Raw genomic sequence first — 21,149 nt, 5'->3', positions numbered from 1 at the left:
GACATGACGCTTAACCAAGTGTCATAAATGGCAATGAATATGCATTATGGGTTCTTTAAAAGGGGTTTTGTGGGAAGAATTAGTATATTCAGAGCAAAAAAATTTGTTGTTTATATCAGAAGAGGAAAGAGTTAGGAAAAATATAATAGGTTTAAGAGATGGATGATCAAGGTAATGAAAATGTTCAAAACAATGGTGCTGCCAATAATCCTGAAAATCCCCATTCTTCAAACACTTTTGAACAAGCGAAGAATCTTGTTTCAACAATGGGTACCAGTGATCTTCAGAGTTTGATAGATCACATTCAAGCGTAGATAGATCATCGCAGTCGAGAATTAGCCCGTCAATGAGAAGAGGAAGAACAGAGGCGTCGGATGGAGGAGGAGAAATATGAATGCAAATTTGCTGCATGGAAGCCAAAATTCCTGTCTTATGATCAAAGGAAGGGGGAAGAGTGGGAGGAGAAGCATTCGGAGTGCAAAAGGTATGGGAGTGCAACATATGAGGATTCTGAAGCTTCAGGAGATGATATGGAATATGAAGTGGAGGAGGTGAATACCAGTGATCTGGATTCAGATGTTGCAGCGGATAAGGCAATGATGGATGAGTATCATGGAAGGAGGTTAAGAAGCAGATTTTATTTCGAACTATCCAATCCCAAAATTTATGCCAGAACCATGCGAGAAGGGGAGAGTAGCATTGACAGTGAAGAGACCCTGGAAGATGAATCCGATGAATATCAATATGGAAGTGATGATGATGATGTTGAGAGTACTCCATCATCTGATAACACATCTCCTACATCTTCTGAAAGTGCTGATGAGTGGTTCCGAGAAGAGGAGGATTGGGACTCTGACGAAGATGGCTATTAGTCATCTCTTCATGGGTATTGGAATTAGCCGAATCTTCAGAATTTGAGCAGATCTTGAAGATGGTCAACAAGTTTTTTGCACAATGGTAATTCCAATAATCTCTCATATTCCTCTTAATCTTCCTGCAGGTGGTGGTAGTAGTTTGTAAAGTGGTTTTTCTTTCTTTCGGGTGTTGTTTGCTTTCCTTTGAGAATGCGGTCACTGTGAATATGAAGAAGTATCAAAGGTATTTTCCTGGTAGGTTCTAGGTTTCTGAAGCTTGTAAGAATGGTTGTGAATTTAGTGCAATTGGTAGTGACAAGCAGTACACAAGTATGAAGAATTCAGTTTGGTGTGTCTTTTTGTTAATTCAAAGTTGTAATGTTTGGATTGGTTATTTTGGTTATTTTGAACTTTGAATGTGTAACGATTTGAATGGGTATGTAAGTTGTTCAACTTGGTATTGATGGGGTTGTAATGAACTTCAGCAGTGCTGATTTTGTTTAGTTACGAGAAGATGGAATGAAACAACTTGGTTCTAGTCGGAAAATTTTTCTTGGTGATGTTTTTTGAGATTATGAGGTTACAAATGTTGCATATGAACTTGTAAATGCAGAGAATGCTAGTAATGAAAACACAAGTAATGATTGAGTGAAAGGGATTAGGGCTTTGGGTTCTCAGGAAAGAAATTGTTTGACACATTCAGGGAAGAACTAAAACACGCACGTCAGGATGATGTTGCAGACACGCTCTTTCCTCAAGTTCTCTCCTGTTTCAGTAGTTTGGTGTTATAGGATTTCGATCTTTTAACCTCAAAACCTAGGTCAAAATTTTGATTTCATACAAACGATACTACACTTTGACTAGCCTAGACATGATGGGATACACAGCCTTTCAGCGTATGCAGTGCCTTTGAGAGGATGAACGATGAAGCGTTCGTTTAAGCTGATTGTGTCAATTGGTGCAGCTGCATATCAATGGCTTGCTCATTTGAGTGCCCATGCCAGTTGCTTAAGTGTGAAATTGCATTTCTTTGAAGATAAAAACAACACAGTAAGCCAAAATGGGCACCGCATAATATTAAGAAGGATGCTAAATTCCTAATTCCTCCACTGTTACTTGTGCTTTATATCTATCCATATATATCATCATTACAACGGTTACACTGAAATCAGCACTAGAAGCTTCACTATAACACTAATAACAAAAAAGAAAAAAGAAGAGAGTTTCAAAAGAGACAAACTAAAACTCTCCAAAAGGAAAAGAAAAGGAAAAAGAAACTCTTTTTCGTTCAACTTTTCTTGTCCTCTATGCTTTTTAAGTCACTAAACTTGTCGAGGATCAACAAATATAGAAATTCCAGGTGGTGATTTTGTCCAATCTCCAATAGACCCGTCACTATAATCTTCACCCAATCTCTTGATACACCAAAGATCTTCTTCTAATGACAACCTCTTCCAGTTTGGAATCCCTAATCTCAATGGGTCACAACTTGATACTTCTGTTGCTACTACGCTACACCCACTTTCTTTGGCCAAGTTATGTGCGAACCCGCATAATCCTTTCATCAAGTTCACTGATGAAGGCCCTTCTCCGCCTAAACCATACAAAAAGTGAGATCCAAACGGCCTAAACAATTGTGGCACGGATGGTATACCCAACCAGGGCAAAGCCTTGTCCATAATTCTTGTCGTCTTTGCTAAAGCACGTCTTGTTCGCGATGCTCCCCGAACTTCTAACATGAATACTTCTTTCGTATTCCATATGCTCAATATAGACCATGATTTCGGTGGGTTACGTAAGAATTTATCAGTTCCAGGCCATGATGAAGACGGAAACGTACCGTGTGGAACGGCCAAGTATGTTCCTAGGTTAAGTGTATTGTTGAGAATTGAATCTATGTCACGAGGAAAAAACTCAGTTGTGGAGAACCGAGCACGGTATAGCTTCTCGGCTTCAGATGTTGGTAAACGAAAGATTTGGATTCTTTTTAAGATCCGGATACGATGAGCAAATACGGGTTGGACTAATACGGATGGTACCCGAAACTTTGAATACCCACATCGTTCTGTAAAGAGCTTAACTGAAGCTTCATTGTCTTTCTCGGTGGCCATGTAAGAATATTCTGCCCCGTTTTCAGCGAACCAGTTCTCTAGTCGGGTGACCAGCTTCAACCCGATACCCATTCGCCTGAAACCCGGAAAAAAAAAAAGAAAACGCTTGATAAATAAACAGGCAACAGCTATGAGTAGTACACTTCTTCTTACACTCGTTACATCAGATTCTATGGCCCATATTATGATGATCAAGAAATCATTGTTTTTTTCAGTATTAAAAACATGTCAACCGAAGGATATTCCTGATTCAGATGCTGATCAAAAACTAACCCTGGTTTAGATTATCTTTGTTTGCGTCCGCACGTGTAAACGATGTGTAAGTAAAAGAGGATTGTTTATAAGAAATGTGAGTTTTATTGAAAGAAGGGTTTAAGATTGGAACAAAAAGTAGTACCTGTGAGAAGAAGAAACGCGCAATCCCAAGATATATGCGAGTTTAGTATAAACAGGAATGAACTTATTGCCTTGAATATTGCTGTTGATGATGATATCATTTCCGTTACCATTTTTACCATTCCTAGAGAGTTTTTTACCGCATGTAACAGTTTTGATGCAGCCTCTAATTAGACCCACTATCTCTTTTTGATCATTCTCAGTCTCCATTTCAGCTACCTGATATAGTAAAAAAGAAAGAAAGAAAGAAACTAGTTAACAGCAAAATACATGTACTCAAGAAGAACCCACTCCCGCATTGAGAAAAAAAAAACAGGGACAAAAAGATTAAAAAGAAAATGATGGAACTTAAAGAAAGGGTTATAGTTATCCTTACCAGCATGAGGAAATTAGGAGAATGGCGAATACGAGAAATAGGGTCACCTAAATCATCTGTGTAGAGAGAAGTTTCACCGTTGGTAGGACCAACTTCACATTTTCTTTCCATTTCTTGTACATTTAACTTATCTTTTTCTTCATCATACTCTCTAATAATTATAACTCTTTCTTGTTTACTAACATCTCTCACCATCTTCTTCATCATCATCAAATCATCCCAACCTAAGATTTTTATCATTTCACCCATCAATTAGATGTAATATAACCTACACTAGCTGCAGCCGACAGAAACTAATGAACTTAAAACTGAATTTCTAAGTGTATAAATTTTCTCTCGCTCTTTGTATCTCTTTGACTCCTCCTTATAGTTTGTTAAGTTGATCCATGTGGACTGTGAAAAGTGTGAGTGAGAGTCTTGAACTTAAATAGAAGATTATCCAGGAGAGATGAAGGGTGGGGTTATTGAGCTGTGGGGTGGGGTGGATTAAACTGATGAATTAAGATGATGATGGTGCAGCCATTCCAAGAGAAACTTAGTTTGAAGTTTAAACACTTAATTTGAATCACGTGTAGAGAAAGCAACACCTACTCAAACCCCCTATAGAGATTAGATTAGTTTTAGAAGAGTAGTAGACTTAATAGAGAAAGAGAGAGAAAGCTTGGAGTCTAGAAAGAAAGAGAGATCACAGTCTATAGAGTCTATAGTCTACAGGCGAGATTAAACTATAGCAGAAAATTTTGACAAAACACTTAACAAAATATATATAAACACCCTTTAAAATCTGATAAAATCTAGATGACTCTAATAATTGTATGACTGTAATTCTCTTCTTAAGAACGTCTTAAGAATGTGCTTAGATTTATAGATATCTCCCACACTATAGCTAGCAAATGAAGTGTCCTTTATCTTTTTTCTTTCTTTTTTATGTTTGTTTCAGAGAAGTTGCATAATGCTTAATTAATTAATTATAGGTAAACCAACAATCGTAAGCTAAAGAAGAAATTAAAATCATTAGAAAACACACTCCACTAACTCAATCCACTACTACTACTAATCACTTCCATGACTAATAATATATTTATTTGTTATAACTAATCATTCAAATTACGACACTCTAGTTTATTATCATCTTTAAGAAGATGATTGATATTTCTCACTATTTTCTTTACGGCTATTACTTTAAAACCATCATTCGTCACTTTATCTCTCTCTCTAAGAAATTAATAATAAGATTAAATGTTTTAATCGTACTCGTATTAATGATCACGAAAAGAAAGAGGTAAAGAAAAAGAAAAATGGCGGCTATAACTGCGCGCAGTCTCTTCACGATCATCTTCTTTTCTGTTTTAAGTTTTTTAGCCGTTTTGATTTTATTCATTTTCATTGACCCACTTCAATAATCATTGCATACTGGGTCCCATTTCTCAAATAGGATATCTACATCCATCCACATCCTGTTCATCTATCCATGTCATGCCCATCAACAGTTAATTATCATCCGATCATCATCAATCACCATCGTAGTTGCTAGTTGCTACACCCACCCCCAGTGGCCAGTACTCACTATTCATGTGTATTAACTATATCTGAAATTAGGGTTTTACTATTAAAAGATCAAATGGGTCTGCTTCGGTAGCTTTCCATTCTTAAATTTAAAGCTTTTTTCTATCAGTTCGGTGATATAGAAATCTATAGAAAAAGGTATTTTTAGTCTAGGTGTTGCTAATGAAATGGATATCCAAAACAAAAAATGGTGGATATTTTAGTTCAGTTCTTCTCAAATTGAACAATTTGGTAGTTGTAGTGCTTCTAAATTGTTCGTTCTTACCTTTTACTTATACCAAAGCTAGACTACAATTTTTTGCACCAGTGACCAGACTAGTCGAACGAGCCTTAATTGTTTGTGAAACAGTGTTTAAAAACAAACTGGACGGATCATCCCCATACCAAATTATTCGATTTTGACCGATGAAAAATATATGGTCATTTTTTGGGTACGGCATGCATGGTATATTGACTGTGCACACTAGTACATAACTAGACTGTGTAGTTTAAACATATTTTGCATGCACACTTAATGGGGTGTATGCACGCAACATACGAGATATTCCGTATGGATAACACTCTGACCTTTTTGACTGAAACTTCTTCCTGACAGATCCATCTGTCAATCCAACCAGCTGGTACTCTGATAGCTTACTGATCTGTACTTTCGAGTTGTTGACCTGCAAAGGCGGCTTACGCCCTCATTTACTGGAAAAGTTTTCGTAAGCGGCGTATTGATAGCTAGCTGTTAATCTAAAATTAATTATAGACGAATATACCTAACTAACGGGTTGAGTTATCTTTATCCTCCAGATTCGTTTTTCGTGATCAACTTCAAATGTTATGTGGTGGGAGTCAATATCATTCTTTCACCGGCAAATTCATGGTAGGGATTCGATATCAGGGAATGACAATTTTACTCTTATGCTTAGTTTTGTGGCTTTCCAATCTAACGTCTAGCTTGGAAGTTCACGTCAGCTAGAATAACTTTCTAAGTGTTATGGCAATTCTATTCTACCGTACTAGTTGCAGAACCAAACAGCAAGGCTATGCTGAATAAATATTTTTTTTTACCTTCCACTGATTGGAACAGCGCAGATATCGTAGAATATTCCACTCGGCGCTGAACTAAACGTCGAAAAGGTGATCTTTTTTACGCGTAACCATTCAGCGAAACTATCTCGCTATTAGTTGGCATTCAAAATATATCTGGAAAGGGAAATAGAAAAGAGGAATAGACAACTCTTTTTGTCTAATATAGAAGCCAAATCTAGCCCATAGGTACAAAAATTAGAACAACCTCAAAGAAAATTTACCAAGTCAATAATTTAATCAGTGTCGAATAACACCGAAAATGTGACTTGTTAATTGGTTATATGGTTCGACCGTTTTGAAGGATTCTAAAAACATCATATATACCAAAAATCATAATTTCGTTTATATCATTCTATTTCAATAGTTATTATTATAAACCTTATATTATATTAAGATACAACATTCTATGATGTTACGAAGAATTATGATGTGAAGTTTCAACCATTACTATATTTATGTATATCCAGAAATAATATGTCCTTTCATATGTAAGATATTCTCCAGTTCATATATTATACCATGGTGAGTTCTATTAGTTGCACGTATAATGTATCCATTTGGAATAATTTTTCACTGGTGCTCGTGCTTCTCTTGCCGTGATTGGCTTGAATTGCTGATTTTAGGGCTTGAATTGTTGGTTCTACTTGAGACGTTGTTGCTTGTTGGGACAATATGTATTGGCGTGAGTACCCCTTTGTGAGATGGCCTTAACCTGCGAACACCTAAACTCATGCTAGATGGGGAGATGGCTAACACCCTTACCCTATGCCGAAAAAAGTGAACCCCTGGCGCAAAAAGCTCCAAGGATCAACTTCGTATGTGTATCTTTTTCCTGCACAGCCTGTCCCCAGCCAGGATAAAAGGAGAAGGCAGTGACTGGCTTAGCGAGCTGATGTAAAATTCATCCATATCATCATCTCTCATGAGATGAAAAATAAAAGATATAACGTTGAGGAGTTACCTTATTTGCGATAGCCATGCTGAGAAAAGTGAGGCGAGTCGTTCTCTTGGTTAATATCTTGGCTTTCACGTCTATCCTACCCTAATTTTTTTGGGACTAAAAGGCTTTGTGCTTGGTAAATCAGTTATATCTAACCACCACCTGAACTAGTTTAGAAATAGCATGGGCTCATTCTTGCGAAAATGTTCTTGTCATGTCATGTGAATTACCAAATTAAAACCTTACTCGGGATAATCTTTATATGTAAATTAGCCTATACTTCAACTCCTAATGTAGCAACTCGAAAATTTCACTGATACTTTTTTTTTGATAAATGAGATATTATACTTTTATTTTCAAGCAGTCTATAATCTGCTTTTTATTACTCCTCGAATAGCGATGTATATGTGTACATCTATCTTTATACTTTCTAGCATATTTTGTCACTAATTACCTGCACACCTATTTACATTTTTATTAACAAAAGACATTTTGATAGACTCAAAAAACACAAAAATTTTCCGAATGTCTATCAAAATATTAGTAGCTAGTCAAAAACAAAAGTTAGGCATATTATTGATGAAAAACACCCCATTGTTGTAGTCACAAAAAAGCTATGATTTTTTCTCATGTAAATCTCTTGCTTAAGTCACCGTTAATTGAATTGTTGGTGGTTCTGCTGCATCTGGTCATGTGGTCCAACCTGAATCAAATGTGTATCATTAATTACTTCATTTCTAAATTGTACAACCCCAATCCCAAATTTCCCTATTTTTTTTTTCTTAAAGGACGCATCAACTTGATAATAAATATTTCCAGTATGAGTGATTGAATTCAAATTTTGAATTTTGAGAGTAACTGGATTAACTCTCTATTGTGCAATAGTATTTGGAAATGAGATATTTCATTGTGTGGGTTGTCTCTTCACTTGATTCGCAGGGATAAGTGATCTGATTTTATATTTTCAGACATGACAAAATTTCTATATTTTCGTATGCACCATGTTGAGATACTGGTATTTGTACCCAATATTTCAAATCATCCTTAACCCACATTCATAACCTCATTCAAGAAAATTCCCATTATAATGGGATATTTAAAGTGAACCAAACATCTCTAACCAAATGGAAATTTATAAATAAATGACTACTGGATTCAGCTGCTCCTGAATTACATAGCACATATTGCATACTGGACTCTCTTGAAAAACATGTTATTTTTGCATTCAAAGATAAACCATCAACAAAATTTTCCAAACAAATAATGAGATATTTGAATCTCCATAACATCTTCCAACAACAAGTGCTATGTCTACTGACAGCAACTGATATAAGAGAATAGGCAGATTTGCGGGTGAGCAACCCTTTTTAGTTCCTTGTCAGTGGAAAATATCTTACCATCATTTTTAATATAAGCTGAGCTAATCTTATTGACCATTTTTTGCTTAAAATAATTATGTAATTTATGAAAATCCCAAGAGAAATTATCTTTAGTAGTTTCTTTCACTAGCCTTGGAGGGTTAGAACGTTCTCAGATAACTATACTTACATCCAGTAATCATCTATGTTCGAAAATTCTGACTTCACTATTGCAACCTAAACCGCCTTGAGATTTTGCTAAACATATAGATTCTCAGGCGTTGGAGTAAACTGCTTTTTTGGGATCTTTTTTGGTCCACCAAAAATCCTGCTGAGTTTTATCAACCTTGTCCAAAAATTTATTCGGCATGACAAATTAAAGGTAAACTGAATGACTATAGTTAATGAGAAAAGTTCTTCCCGGTTGCGCAAGTATCTTGGATCTCCACCCACTTAAAAGTTATAGGCTTTTTCTAATAATGGTTCGAAGTTTAGAGCCCCGAACATAAAGAGAACCTAAGTATTTTTCATTCTTTGGAATGTGTTTAACTTTCAAGATCTTAGCTAAGATTTTACAATGCTTACCCTGCATTTTTTTATTAAAATAAATTCCTGACTTCTCGAAATTTACACACTGGTCAGAAGCATCACAAAACATATGTAATAACCATGAAATATTTTTGACTTCAAAAATAATAACCTTACAAAGGATGAAACAATCATCTGCAAACAACATATGAGATATAGTGGGGGATAATTATTTATTTTAACACAAAAAAATAGAGAAAGCCGACATATAACACCCGACGAACGCCTCCGGAAAGCTAAAACTATGAAAACAAATACGACGAAGATAACAATTTGTTTTTTTTTTTAAAAGGCCAAACCCACAAAAACGACAACCAAAACCCCTATATATAGTAGACTTAGACATAGAATCCAAGTATCCAAACCGTATCGGATCGTCAGAGAACCCGTCATGATTCCTTACATGACCGAATCAATTCAAGGCGTGAAACCCGAATTTTCCTTTTAAGTTACGAAAATGCTTTATATACCGTGAGAAAATCCCGAAATTTCTACCGTAACTCACAGCCACGGAACCCGTTCCTTCCCTTATAATTCCAATGCTGGAGGGCATTATCCTCGTTTGTCTGATCCCCTCACGGGATTTTTTTTCGGTTTTTTTGGGGGTCAATCTAGAACCACTGTTTAAGTTATGTAATGTGATTAGTGAAGATGATTAACGATCTCGATTCAGCCAAACTAGGACTTTGCTCTTAAAATTATTTGATATTTAGTGTTTATTAGTGTGAACAAGATTAGTCGAAAGTGTTTTAGGGAGAAAGCAAAGATTAAGTGGGAAGTGGACACGTTACGGACAAAGTTTGGTTATAAAGTAAGCGAGGTGAGTGTATGTGGGTCGTTGATGTTTATTGTCTCTTTCTTACTTGGGAAAACGACCACATCGGATTTTTAAAAATTGGTTCCAAGTCGTTGATTTCATCATCATCTTCTATAATCCATATTATATTGATTTGGTGTGAATTTAAATAGCTTAGACAGGAGAAGAATATCCCTTTACAAAAATCATAACTCATTAAGAATCCAAATTATTTCTTGTTCTGATATTAGTTTGACAATGTCATTAAGGTTTTTCAAGTCTTTCCGTTTTGTTTTCAAAGATTTAAGTACTTCCAATTTTCCAAACTAACTTTTGTTTTTTGTTTTGTTTTTTCATTTTAATTAAACTTAAATCATGTATTCCGTTTGGTAGATGAGCAATGAGCATTATAAATAATGTGTCTTGGTTAGCGTTAAACTTACACGAAATTAGTAAGTGATTTCGACTGCTAACTTTTACAGGAAATACCTAACTCTTTGAGACTTTGACCCTAGCTAGTAAGTAGTTCATTAAGAAAACAACCAAAAGTTCAAAACAAAGCCAATAATATTTACTACAAGTTAGAAAAGTGATCATGGAGTAGTTTTCAATGAATGAAACAAATTAGGGGCTAGATTCTAATCACCTCCATGCCCGGTGGATGTATGCAGTTTATGAGCCCTAGGAATTGTTTAATTCATGTTGATCGAAAGTTTGTGATTTGTTGTAGACAAAGAACCGCCCATTCTAGATAAAGTTATAGAGATCCTTTCCGATCTGATAGCAGATCTTGTGTCCGCAATGCCAAATGCCTAATTGCAAAAGCAAAGGCACTACCTGCTTGCATTTTTTGTATCCGCATTCTGCAATGCCAAATGCCTGATCGTTTCATTTAGAAGGTGTTTATAGGGTTTCTTTTCCCCTACCAGCTACCAGTAAAGAAAATATTATACAGATCAATAAGAGAGAACTTGTATTAAATAAACCACGAAAAGAAGAAAATGTACAAAGGAGGGAGAAAAATGGAGATTCATTTCGTTTTTTTCTTTTCTCTCTTTTTTAATTTGGCGGACTAAATTTGATTGTATAGTACGAAACCACCGAAAGAGAAATTGCTGACATTTGATTTGCCAAATGTCAACTACCACAACTAATAAATTGCTGACAGCTGGTTCTTATGTGGTCCTTGGATTCAATCAAGAATCCATTTTCCTTGCGCAGCAAGAAATCTCGTTATTCTCTATAGAGAAAGAATAATATCGTGATGATAGCTCAAGAACCCTAATATTCAGCTCCCACCATTCCGAAGCAGCCAATTAACACTAAGGTTCTTCGTACAATACTTATATTAAAATGCTCGAAATGAAGTCACTGAACTGGAAATCAGAAAGACAGGACCACACACACACCATGTTGTTTTAAAGAAACCTAAATCGATTAACGTATTATTAGTTGGATATCACTGGTATCATGATTAAGATAATCTACTCGTAAAAACGAAAACCAGATCTAGCGACATTCGACACGTAGCAAAACAAACAATGAGAAACAAAAACAAAGACAATAACCTCGGTGTGATAATAGAAACGATTATGTCCCCTTGTTCGCAATCTCCTTACCCTCTAATTTCAACACTTAGTATTTTTTTGTCTAGGATTTAATCCACACGGAGTATGAACATTTTAAAGGGGATGATACAATACTTCCAAAGATTAGGAAATTCATAAGAAATTTGGATGTCACGTGGTCTGGCGAGAATAATCCGACATTTATCATCGGTAAACATGTTAATACTAATTAACAGTTAATAACAGGAAATTGTCAGCTTAGGGAGAGACTAAGTACTAAATAACGAGTTTCAGTAGTAGCACAAGTTGACTCTCATTCTCTGCATTAATAACCTAGCTAAGCTAGGTTCATGTCATTGTTTAATCTTTATATATAAGTAGCATGCACATTTTGTTTGAAACTAAATTTGGCATCAGAAAAAGACTAGATTCATTTCGAATTATGCCAAAATTACTCTGTGTTAATATCTACTATTTGAACTAAAAGATTGCGGACGTCCCTGATTCTTAAGTCGATGAACAAACCTTCACTTTTCAACACTATGCATGGCACCGCTAACAAACCTTTAATCTTTCCTCTACAATTTGATGTTGGGGTTTGCGATCCTATTATCAGTTACTACTACACACCAATTATTGTTGGTTTAAGATGGGCTACCGAATTATTACAGTAAGCATATTGTTTTGGAACGGTTTGGGGAACCAGAAGTCCCACGTGGCCAATTACATGCTTTGGTTAGAGGACCATGCTCGGAAGTTCCCATTTCTACCTCTATATCGAGACCTAAGTTTCGGTTTTAACTTTTCTTAACCTTTTTGATCGAATAAAAATTACATTTTAAGTTATTTTGAGTTTTAAGAACACATCAAATATAAAACTCTATACAGTCGCTGTGTCTCCAAAAAGAGTAGATATAAGGAGAGAGGATTTCGTCACACTTAATATTCCCTCACACTCTAATATGATCTGCTTATTAAGAAACCTGTATATGCTCAAATAATAAGCTCTATTCCAAAATATCAAACCTCGTCATCTACTAAAGTTAATTTTAACAGTTGAAAATTGATTGATTTTCGACGGTTAATTTTTAACTTAGTAGATGGTGAAGTCGTACGTTTTGAAATGCGTTTAGTTTTTGTGAGTATGTAGAGCTTTGTAATACGAATATATCCCCAAAATATTAGTTCCAAGTACGCTATCGTTTAAATTTTATTAAGAAAAGAAAAACATATCTCCTTCGTTCCTATGTAAAGGAAGAATTTAGGAAATCTTTTAGATTAAAAGCTATTTTGATTTCCTGGATATCTTTTTTTATTTTGTTTTTATTTAACCCTTAATTTGTCTCATTCTTAACATGATTATCTATATTACAAGGAAGAATGACATATATTAGAAGAAAAAAAATCATCTTGAAATTGGAGTCTCGCCTATCTAATGGGATTATAAAAACTGAAAACTCCGCCTTTGTATAGAGGGACGAAGGGAGTATAATCAGTATTTCGTGTAATATATGTTGGTAGGATGGTCAAGGACTAGATTTCCTGGTAGGATGGTCAAGGACTAGATTAGGAAATCTAGTTGGTTTGGGAAACCAATTACTAGTGTCCTAAGTATATCAACTTAAGAGGTTTGTCTCTTAGAGTTAGGTTAGGAAACCCTATACTTGTAAAAAAGTAATCCTTATTAAGGAATGTGTCCATCCTTATTGATACGTATAAATAGCCATAGAGAGAACTAGAGAAAACACATCAGAACTAAGTAAGAGTTCTCTTCTTCTCGTCTAAGGCTTTGTATATTCCAACCTGTACGGTGATATATAAAATTGCTTATTCCTTCACGAGGATTCAACCTCGTTAAATACTTGTTCTTCTTGTGTGTGTGATTGTGTTCTTGGCGATATTGAGATACCTCGTAGTAGTGCAAACCTAACGCTTCCACAGGCTTTGGCGCAACAATATATGGTTTATAAAATTGAATATGTTATTATATTATTATCGTAAAGTTGTGGATGATACCAGTAATTTGAATTCGAACTCTTCGTTACTAAATTTTTTATCCATTGATTATTTTATTTTTATTTATTAAGACTGGCGGTTAGGACAAATACATTTGGAATATTAGCCTATAAATATTGGACACTTTCGAAGATTGAACATAGTGTTTACCTGGATGTGCAAACATAAGCTAAACATGAACTAATGTTACTCGAACATAAATAATATATCCAACTCGGGAAAAAACCAACCAGTGACCTGTGTTCGAAACTCGTAAGCGCCAAATTCTTTATCGATAAAAAGGAATAGTATATACAAATTATTAGTGTCTGAAAGCCATGTAATTCTTAATCAGGGGAATCATCTACGTAATTTTGCGCCTTAAGTTCAATAACGTCGTTTTAAAAGCCTGACATTATATTGAAATCCTAATTTTGTTTAAATTTTTAAACTCCAGCATCCATCGTTGAGTTGACACCAATAACACCTGCCGGAGGTATAAAATCGACTTATGTAATTTTTGATCCTTAGGATGATATTTATCATATTTTTGTTGCACCGTGTTTTCTTCGTTCCACTTGGGTACACCAGAAGTCGTTTGAGTGTTCAACCATTCTACATACAAGTTTTAATTTTTGTTTTCTGTTGTTGGAAATGTAGGTAGCATTAGTTTTTTTCCGCCATTTTCTCTTATCTCATTTTCTTCTTTCGTAGTATCATCATAAACCTTTTAGTGTACTCTAATTCGAATCATAGTACAAACTGTTGATCCGATAACGTTGTTACAGGACTTCCTCATAATATGAAATCAATAGCTCACTTATATCCACAGACTGATGTTGGAAGAATCAAATTAAGACTCGGGAACATCAGCAATCGTTTGAGTGACTCAGCCACTCAACTTATAAGTAATGTTAGAGCATTTCTCGGTTGAACCCGCCAAACGTTGGTATGTCAAGGTTGGTTGTCATATTTTAGTATCAAAACTCAAGAGTCGCTTGAATAGAACTACTAGAGTCAACTTCGTTAGGTTAGACTAGGAAGTCTAGGAATTTTGAGCATACAAGTATTACTCTGAAGACCTGAAGATGTATCGACATCAGCAAAGACATCATCCTTCTACTCAAGGTTACTAATACAAGACTTGACTTGTTTCCAATTATACATCGTTAATTTCAAGTCGTTTTGATTGAAAACATGAAATGCGAAGTTATATACATGAAACTTTAGTATTACAGACTTGATCATCTTGTTATGCTCAAAATGTCAAGGATTATACCAATAGTTATGAATGTTTTATATTGGTATACTACTACGAAGTTATAATGCTTATCTTTTGAACTTTGTAATTGCGACATCGACATAATCTTTGTGACTTGTTACTAGATTGTATAAATAACTTAGGATTTATTTCATACCTGGAAAACTATAATTAACTACATGAGTTTAAGGAACTAGACTTACGAACTTGTTTCGTAGTTAAAAGAAATCAATAGGATTGATGGTCCGGTTTTCATTGAAGATCTAAGGTTGGACCAATCCTAACCTATAAAGGGAATCAAGGTAGAACCGATCATTACTTATGTTTTGAGTCTATAAAAAACCAATCGCTACCTATACTAGGATTCATGGTTGAACCGATCCCAATATGCAAAACCGACTTCTCTAGTCAAGTACACTGGTTTGCGTGATTTTTTTTGCAAAATAGGAAAGTTCGAAATGTCGACATAATGAGTAATTTGTACATGAGCTAAAATCTAATCTATTCATTGTTCAAAGATATTGCTTGATACCAAGGTGAGATCCCAAAACCGAAATGTTTGAGAATCTTTTTGAGATTTTCGAATGTATATGCTTTGTTTTACCAGCAAGCAAAACATATCTCTGGAAAGATATATTAGTTAAGTGTTAGTTAATATTCGGTTGTCCAAGAGGAATTTCGGTTACATAGTTGGATATTAGACAAAATCGAATTTAGGTGTTTTATTGTACATCTTGAGAATATTTTCGGTTATGGAAATGCATTGGTATCCAAACTACCTTGGTCTATAAATAGTGAAGTTTGTTCTTATTACAAACTTATCCTGGGGCAGGCACTTCATCTTTGTAGTCACTGATGTAGCTGACTAATAGTATTATTCGTAATATTTTCTTGGAGAGGAGAGTAACCTAATTAGGTGAAATCTTTTCCTTCCGCTAGTTTAAAGACTTCATTTGGATCAAGAATACTAGTACCTTTATTGGGAAACTAGAATTGCATTGTTATTTTAGTTTTCGATTATTGATTTGATTGACCAGCAGTTGTTAACTCTTGATTGTACCTGGTTTGATTATTCTTCAGAGATTACTATTCTAACATAAGGTCACTCAAACTATCAAGATTTTACCGGTAGTTCAGATCTGTTTGTAGATCTGACATTGAATTGTGATTATCCTTTATTAACAGACTCTGTTTTGTGCGTGATTGATCATAAGTTGGAATCAAGTTTAGTTGCGCAGGTACAAAAGAAGATTTGAAGACAATAAGATTTCTTATTGGTTTCGCATCTTTGTGATTTTGTTCATGCACAAACTTGATCGATTGGGATTCGAATAGATCTGTTTTATCTTTGATAGACTTGTTATTGTTAATCGTATTATATCGACAAACTATTATTTGGTGGAATTCTTTAGTATACGAATCAGATAGTTTTTATACCTAGATTTGATTAACTTGTTGATCTAATATTGGTAGATCTTACCTGACAAAAGAGTTTATTAGTTTAAACGGAAGAGCCTTTGTGAACTCAACTAGAATATATTTGATTAACTTCTTGAGATAAGAAGAGTGGTTACCAAACAGAATAATCCTTTACAGTTTGGAAGACGAACAAAATGAGTTGAGTACATGAAATCTTAACAAACGGCTGAAGCAACTTAAAATAATGGACTCTATATTAAGATTCACGTGCATTGGCCAGATTAGTTATAGGCGCAGGGATTGTGAGAAAACTAGGTAACTATGGGTACTTTACTTAGTCTCACCTATACGAAGTTGGTAGTGTTCTTTACATAGCGGTTTAATTATGAAAGTACTCAAAACTGGACTAGGTCCGGAGGTTTTCTGCATTTATGGTTTCCTTGTTAACAAAATATTGTTGTATGCTTTTACTTTACTCTCCGCATTATAATTGTTAAGTTATAATTAAAGTAATTGCACTTGTATGTTAAACCAAAAACTTAGGTTGATCCCTATAGTTAAGGTTCGATTTCGGACTTGTACTATATACCAAGTTTATACCTTGTGGTTTTCTATCTTCTTGACACTCTTTTTCTATATTAGAACATGCAAGGTATCAGATAAATAGGTTGATATCGAAAAGATTGTGGTATATTTGGCACCCTCGCCATTTCAAGTAATTTTTGTTGTTTTATATTTTTGAAAATAAGGAGAGGATTCGAAGTTTTTCTGCTGCTTCCTCGGGGTAAATTTCTTATATATTGGTATCACCAGAAACTTTTAGTGCACGTCAGTCGAATCAAGAAAGTACAGATTTTGGATTCGACAACGTTGTTATATGTAGGATGAAGTCAATAACTTACTTGTCCTCACATAATGAATTCAAAAGAGTCAAATTAAAATTTGGGAACACTGGAAGTCATTCAACTATTGAACTTATAAGTTTCTATTTATATTTTATGTTTTTAAAAATAGAGGGTTAATTAGAAGTTTCTCCGCTACTTTCTCTTATCTTAATTTCTTCTCTCTTGGTATCACAATAAATCTTTTAGTATATTGTTAATATAATTAAGACAGTAGAAAACTTTTCATTCGATAACATTATTAGAAGACTTCATCATATCATGAAATCAATAACTCTGTTATACTCACGAACTGAATTCGAAAGAGTCAAATTATTATTTTAAAGTGTCTTTGAATCCATATGTAAATTTCCATAATTTTATCATATCGTCCTACTTGGACATAAATTTCCTACATAATAATGAAAGTAGAAGATATTATGATGTTTTACCAAGAAAAGATCGAATTGAGGGCATGTGGGGTCATGGGCCGCTTCTTATTCCTTTTTGAAATTAGATAAACACCTAAGAAATTAGCTGATTAATATTATAGGCTAAAATCACTTTTGGAACCCATGGAAATTTTTAGAATAAGAAAATATAACAATATACTTTAAGCTATATTTTGTCATGTGTTAGAGAAGTGCTCGGTTGGACCCACCAAGCGTTGGTATGTCAAGTTCGGTTATCAAGTTTAGTTCCAAAACTTGAGTCGCTTGAGTAGATTACTAAAGTCAACTTTGGTATGTTCGATTAGCAACATAGAAATTTTGATACTTGTTCTAGTTACTCATGAAGACCTGAAAACGTATTGAAGACAATGAAGACGTCATCTTTCAGTTCGAGGTTAGTAACTAAAGACTTAACTTGTTCCAGTTCTATCTTTGTTCTTACAAGTCTAATTTCATTAAAAACATAACATGCGAAGTTAAGTTTATTACAATTACTTTAGTATTGGTAACCTAGTCGTTATATTATAACCAAAGTATCAAAAAATGAATGGTATATAATAGTTATTTCGTCAACTTAATTATATGGAGTTACAGATTATAGTTTCAATGGAATTCGTGTTTTCGACATTGCACTAATTGGTAACTTTTTATTATTTAGTATGTTGAACTTACGGGTATATCCTTACTTTAATAAATATGTTAAAGCAATTTTAGAGATGATATATTGTAGTAGTTGACTTTAAAAATTTGTTCCCTGATCGAAAAGGATTTAGGTTTTATCGTGGAAGTATGAACTGACCTTAGGACATATCTGGAAAAGAGAGGGTACCAAGTGAAAAGAAGAGGGTATCAAGTACACAACCAACTTTTTCGTTCGGCAACCTATATGCACAAAATCTAATAGAATTGCAATTAGAACTGAATTAAAATCCTTGAACAATATGTATATAAAGTTTTTCTCTTTCTATTCCAGAATCAATATGTCTAGACTTATAAAGTCGTTAACCTAATTATATAGAAGAGTTCTGGAATGATCTCACAGATAAATATCCAAGATCAATCTAGTCGTAACCAAATCAAGAGGATCTGAATACTGCCAATTATAGAAGTTGTAATTTATATTTCAAGATTCGAATTCAACAAGAATAATTCTTGTTGTTGATCACAATTAACAAGGACTTAAACTACCTAGATTGAATACATACTAATTTTTTTATTCATATTCTAAAAATAAAACAATATAATGTGAAAAAGGAAAGACACCAGAATTTTTGTTAACGACAAAAACTATACCTGCAAAAAAACCCTAGGACCTCGTCTAACTTTGAACACCAAACTGTATTAACCCCTTATAAACACTAGCTTATTATCAAACTTCAGAGTAAAATGTAGTTGAGACCGAATTGACCCTCCTAGAAATTCAGCTGTAGTTGTGATCCTTATGTCTCTTGAACCTCGCAAGGTTCAACGCAATTGATTCCCTTAACTTGCGTCTTTTACAGCCTAAAAGTTGCTTCAACCTGAGTGAAGACTTCTGATACCAATTTGCCTCTAGCATGTAATCCTATTTGATTTCCCTTTATATCTTTTAGATCAAGGCTTTGAAATCTGTTGGCAATTGAAAAAGCTAGAAAACCTCACGAATCCGGTATACTTATACTCTAGTTAACTGTGAAGCCTTGGTTACCAACCACTTCTGAAGAATAATCTAAATAAATCAATGAAGAAGAGTTGTAGATATCTATCTTGAGGAATCACAAAGTCTGAGACGAATAGAACTTCGTGATTTCTATCTATCTCGTTCCTGATAAGAGATTGACGAAAACCTCAACGATCAATAAGAACAAGATCTGGATACACGAACTATCAGGTAAAAGATAGTCGGACTTGGCTTCACGAATTCCTAAGTAAAGTCTTAAAGTCGTGAACCTAATTATTTTTCTCATAGGGAACCTAGTTTAATAGAGGATGACTCTAGCAAACAACTAGGACATAGAAGCGTCACGGATTAAGAATTCCAGTTTCAAGAGCATCTCTATTTATAGATTTTTAAAGCTCTAGGTAGCTTTGAATTCAATCTAAGATAACTTGAGATTCAAGCAACCACTTTCTGAGTTTGGATGAAATTCTTAATAGGAATTCATGTAAGCATGTGAGAAGCTCGCCTTGAAATTACACAGAAGGATATATACTTTGGTCTAGGATTCCGGAACCCTGTACAATGATAGTTCATGAAAAATATGCCTTATGAACTTATAAACATAATATATTCATTGACACTCAAGGCTTAAACCATGATTCACAAACACGAAGTGGTTTATTGAACAAAGTTAACTTAAAAGTGTTTATGAAAGCTGCAGCAGTGACAAAAGTACTTGTGAAATAGCTTGTGAGCATCTACTTAGTCTGATACTAGATAGGTATTAATAGGGGTATGCATACGTATAGGCCAGTCAATGAACTCAGGATATTGGGGTATCTTTACTGGTTATGTGTTCCATTAGTCATTCACGAACTCGGACTCTTGGGGTACGCCTACTGGGTATGCGTACCTCCCCTCCATTCACGAACTCATAACCTTAGGGTATACGTACTAGGTATGCATGCCTCCCATGTTCTAGAACTCATATGTCTAGGGTACGCGTACTAGGTATGCGTACCTACCATGTGTCTAGAATCTCAGTAGTTTTGAAAACTCTCCTTAAGGAATTTGAAAATTTCTCAATCGTTATGGTCATGGATAAAGAATATCATTGCTTGGGGAATTTCTAAATGATCAACTTGAAACAAAATAACTGATGAACATGTTTCCTTAGTTAGAATACTCTAGCAATAAAGTTTTTCCATTGATAGAATCCATATGAATGGAAACCAATTATTTTCTAAAGAAATGTGCTTCTAAAGTTTAACTTCTACACAATTAGGAAAAAAATTAACTTGCTCACTACGGCATGTGAAAAATCGGGGGTCTAACAACCACACCTAATATTTCGCTTAGCAATCTGTATGGACTAACTCCAATATACTTTCAAGAAAATCAACTAGACAGTCAGACTCAATCTTAAGAAAAGTATATCCAAGAGTTATATCTCTCTTTATCAATTCAATCCGCAATCAAACAAATAGGAATTTGCAAGCCCGATTGAATATAAGAAATAACTTGAACGGTATCAAAAACCAATACCCAAGTGTAAATCAATTTAATCAACAACCAAAGGTTGGATTTTACAATTGATTAAACTTATGGACAACCTGTGATATTTCATTTATATAAACAAATATAATGCAGAAAAGAAATAACACAGACAACAAAATTTTGTTAACGAGGAAACCGTAAATGCAAAAAAAAACCGGGACCTAGTCCAGATTTGAACACTACACTGTATTAATCCACTACAGACACTAGGCTACTCCAAGTTAACTTCTGACTGGAAGGTAGTTGAGCCCTAACCAATCTCACACTGATAAAGGTACACTCGCGTTCCTTACGCCTCTAGAACCACGTCGGGTT

General features: G+C 34.5%; 1 protein-coding gene across 1 annotated transcript; it reads right to left on the bottom strand.

Moving 5' to 3' along the window:
- Positions 1-1,931: 1,931 nt before the first annotated feature.
- Positions 1,932-4,553, bottom strand: LOC113283475 (probable N-acetyltransferase HLS1). Its single transcript, XM_026532745.1, has 3 exons — positions 3,738-4,553; positions 3,363-3,580; positions 1,932-3,041 (listed from the first exon to the last, which is right to left on the bottom strand). The coding sequence occupies exons 1-3, from the start codon at positions 3,984-3,986 to the stop codon at positions 2,177-2,179; spliced, it is 1,332 nt and encodes a 443-aa protein (XP_026388530.1). The 5' UTR covers positions 3,987-4,553; the 3' UTR covers positions 1,932-2,176.
- Positions 4,554-21,149: the final 16,596 nt, after the last annotated feature.

The sequence above is a fragment of the Papaver somniferum genome, chromosome 5 (assembly GCF_003573695.1).
Source record: "Papaver somniferum cultivar HN1 chromosome 5, ASM357369v1, whole genome shotgun sequence".
NCBI classification, from domain to species: Eukaryota; Viridiplantae; Streptophyta; class Magnoliopsida; order Ranunculales; family Papaveraceae; genus Papaver; species Papaver somniferum.
This window is presented reverse-complemented; position numbering and strand designations above follow the sequence as displayed.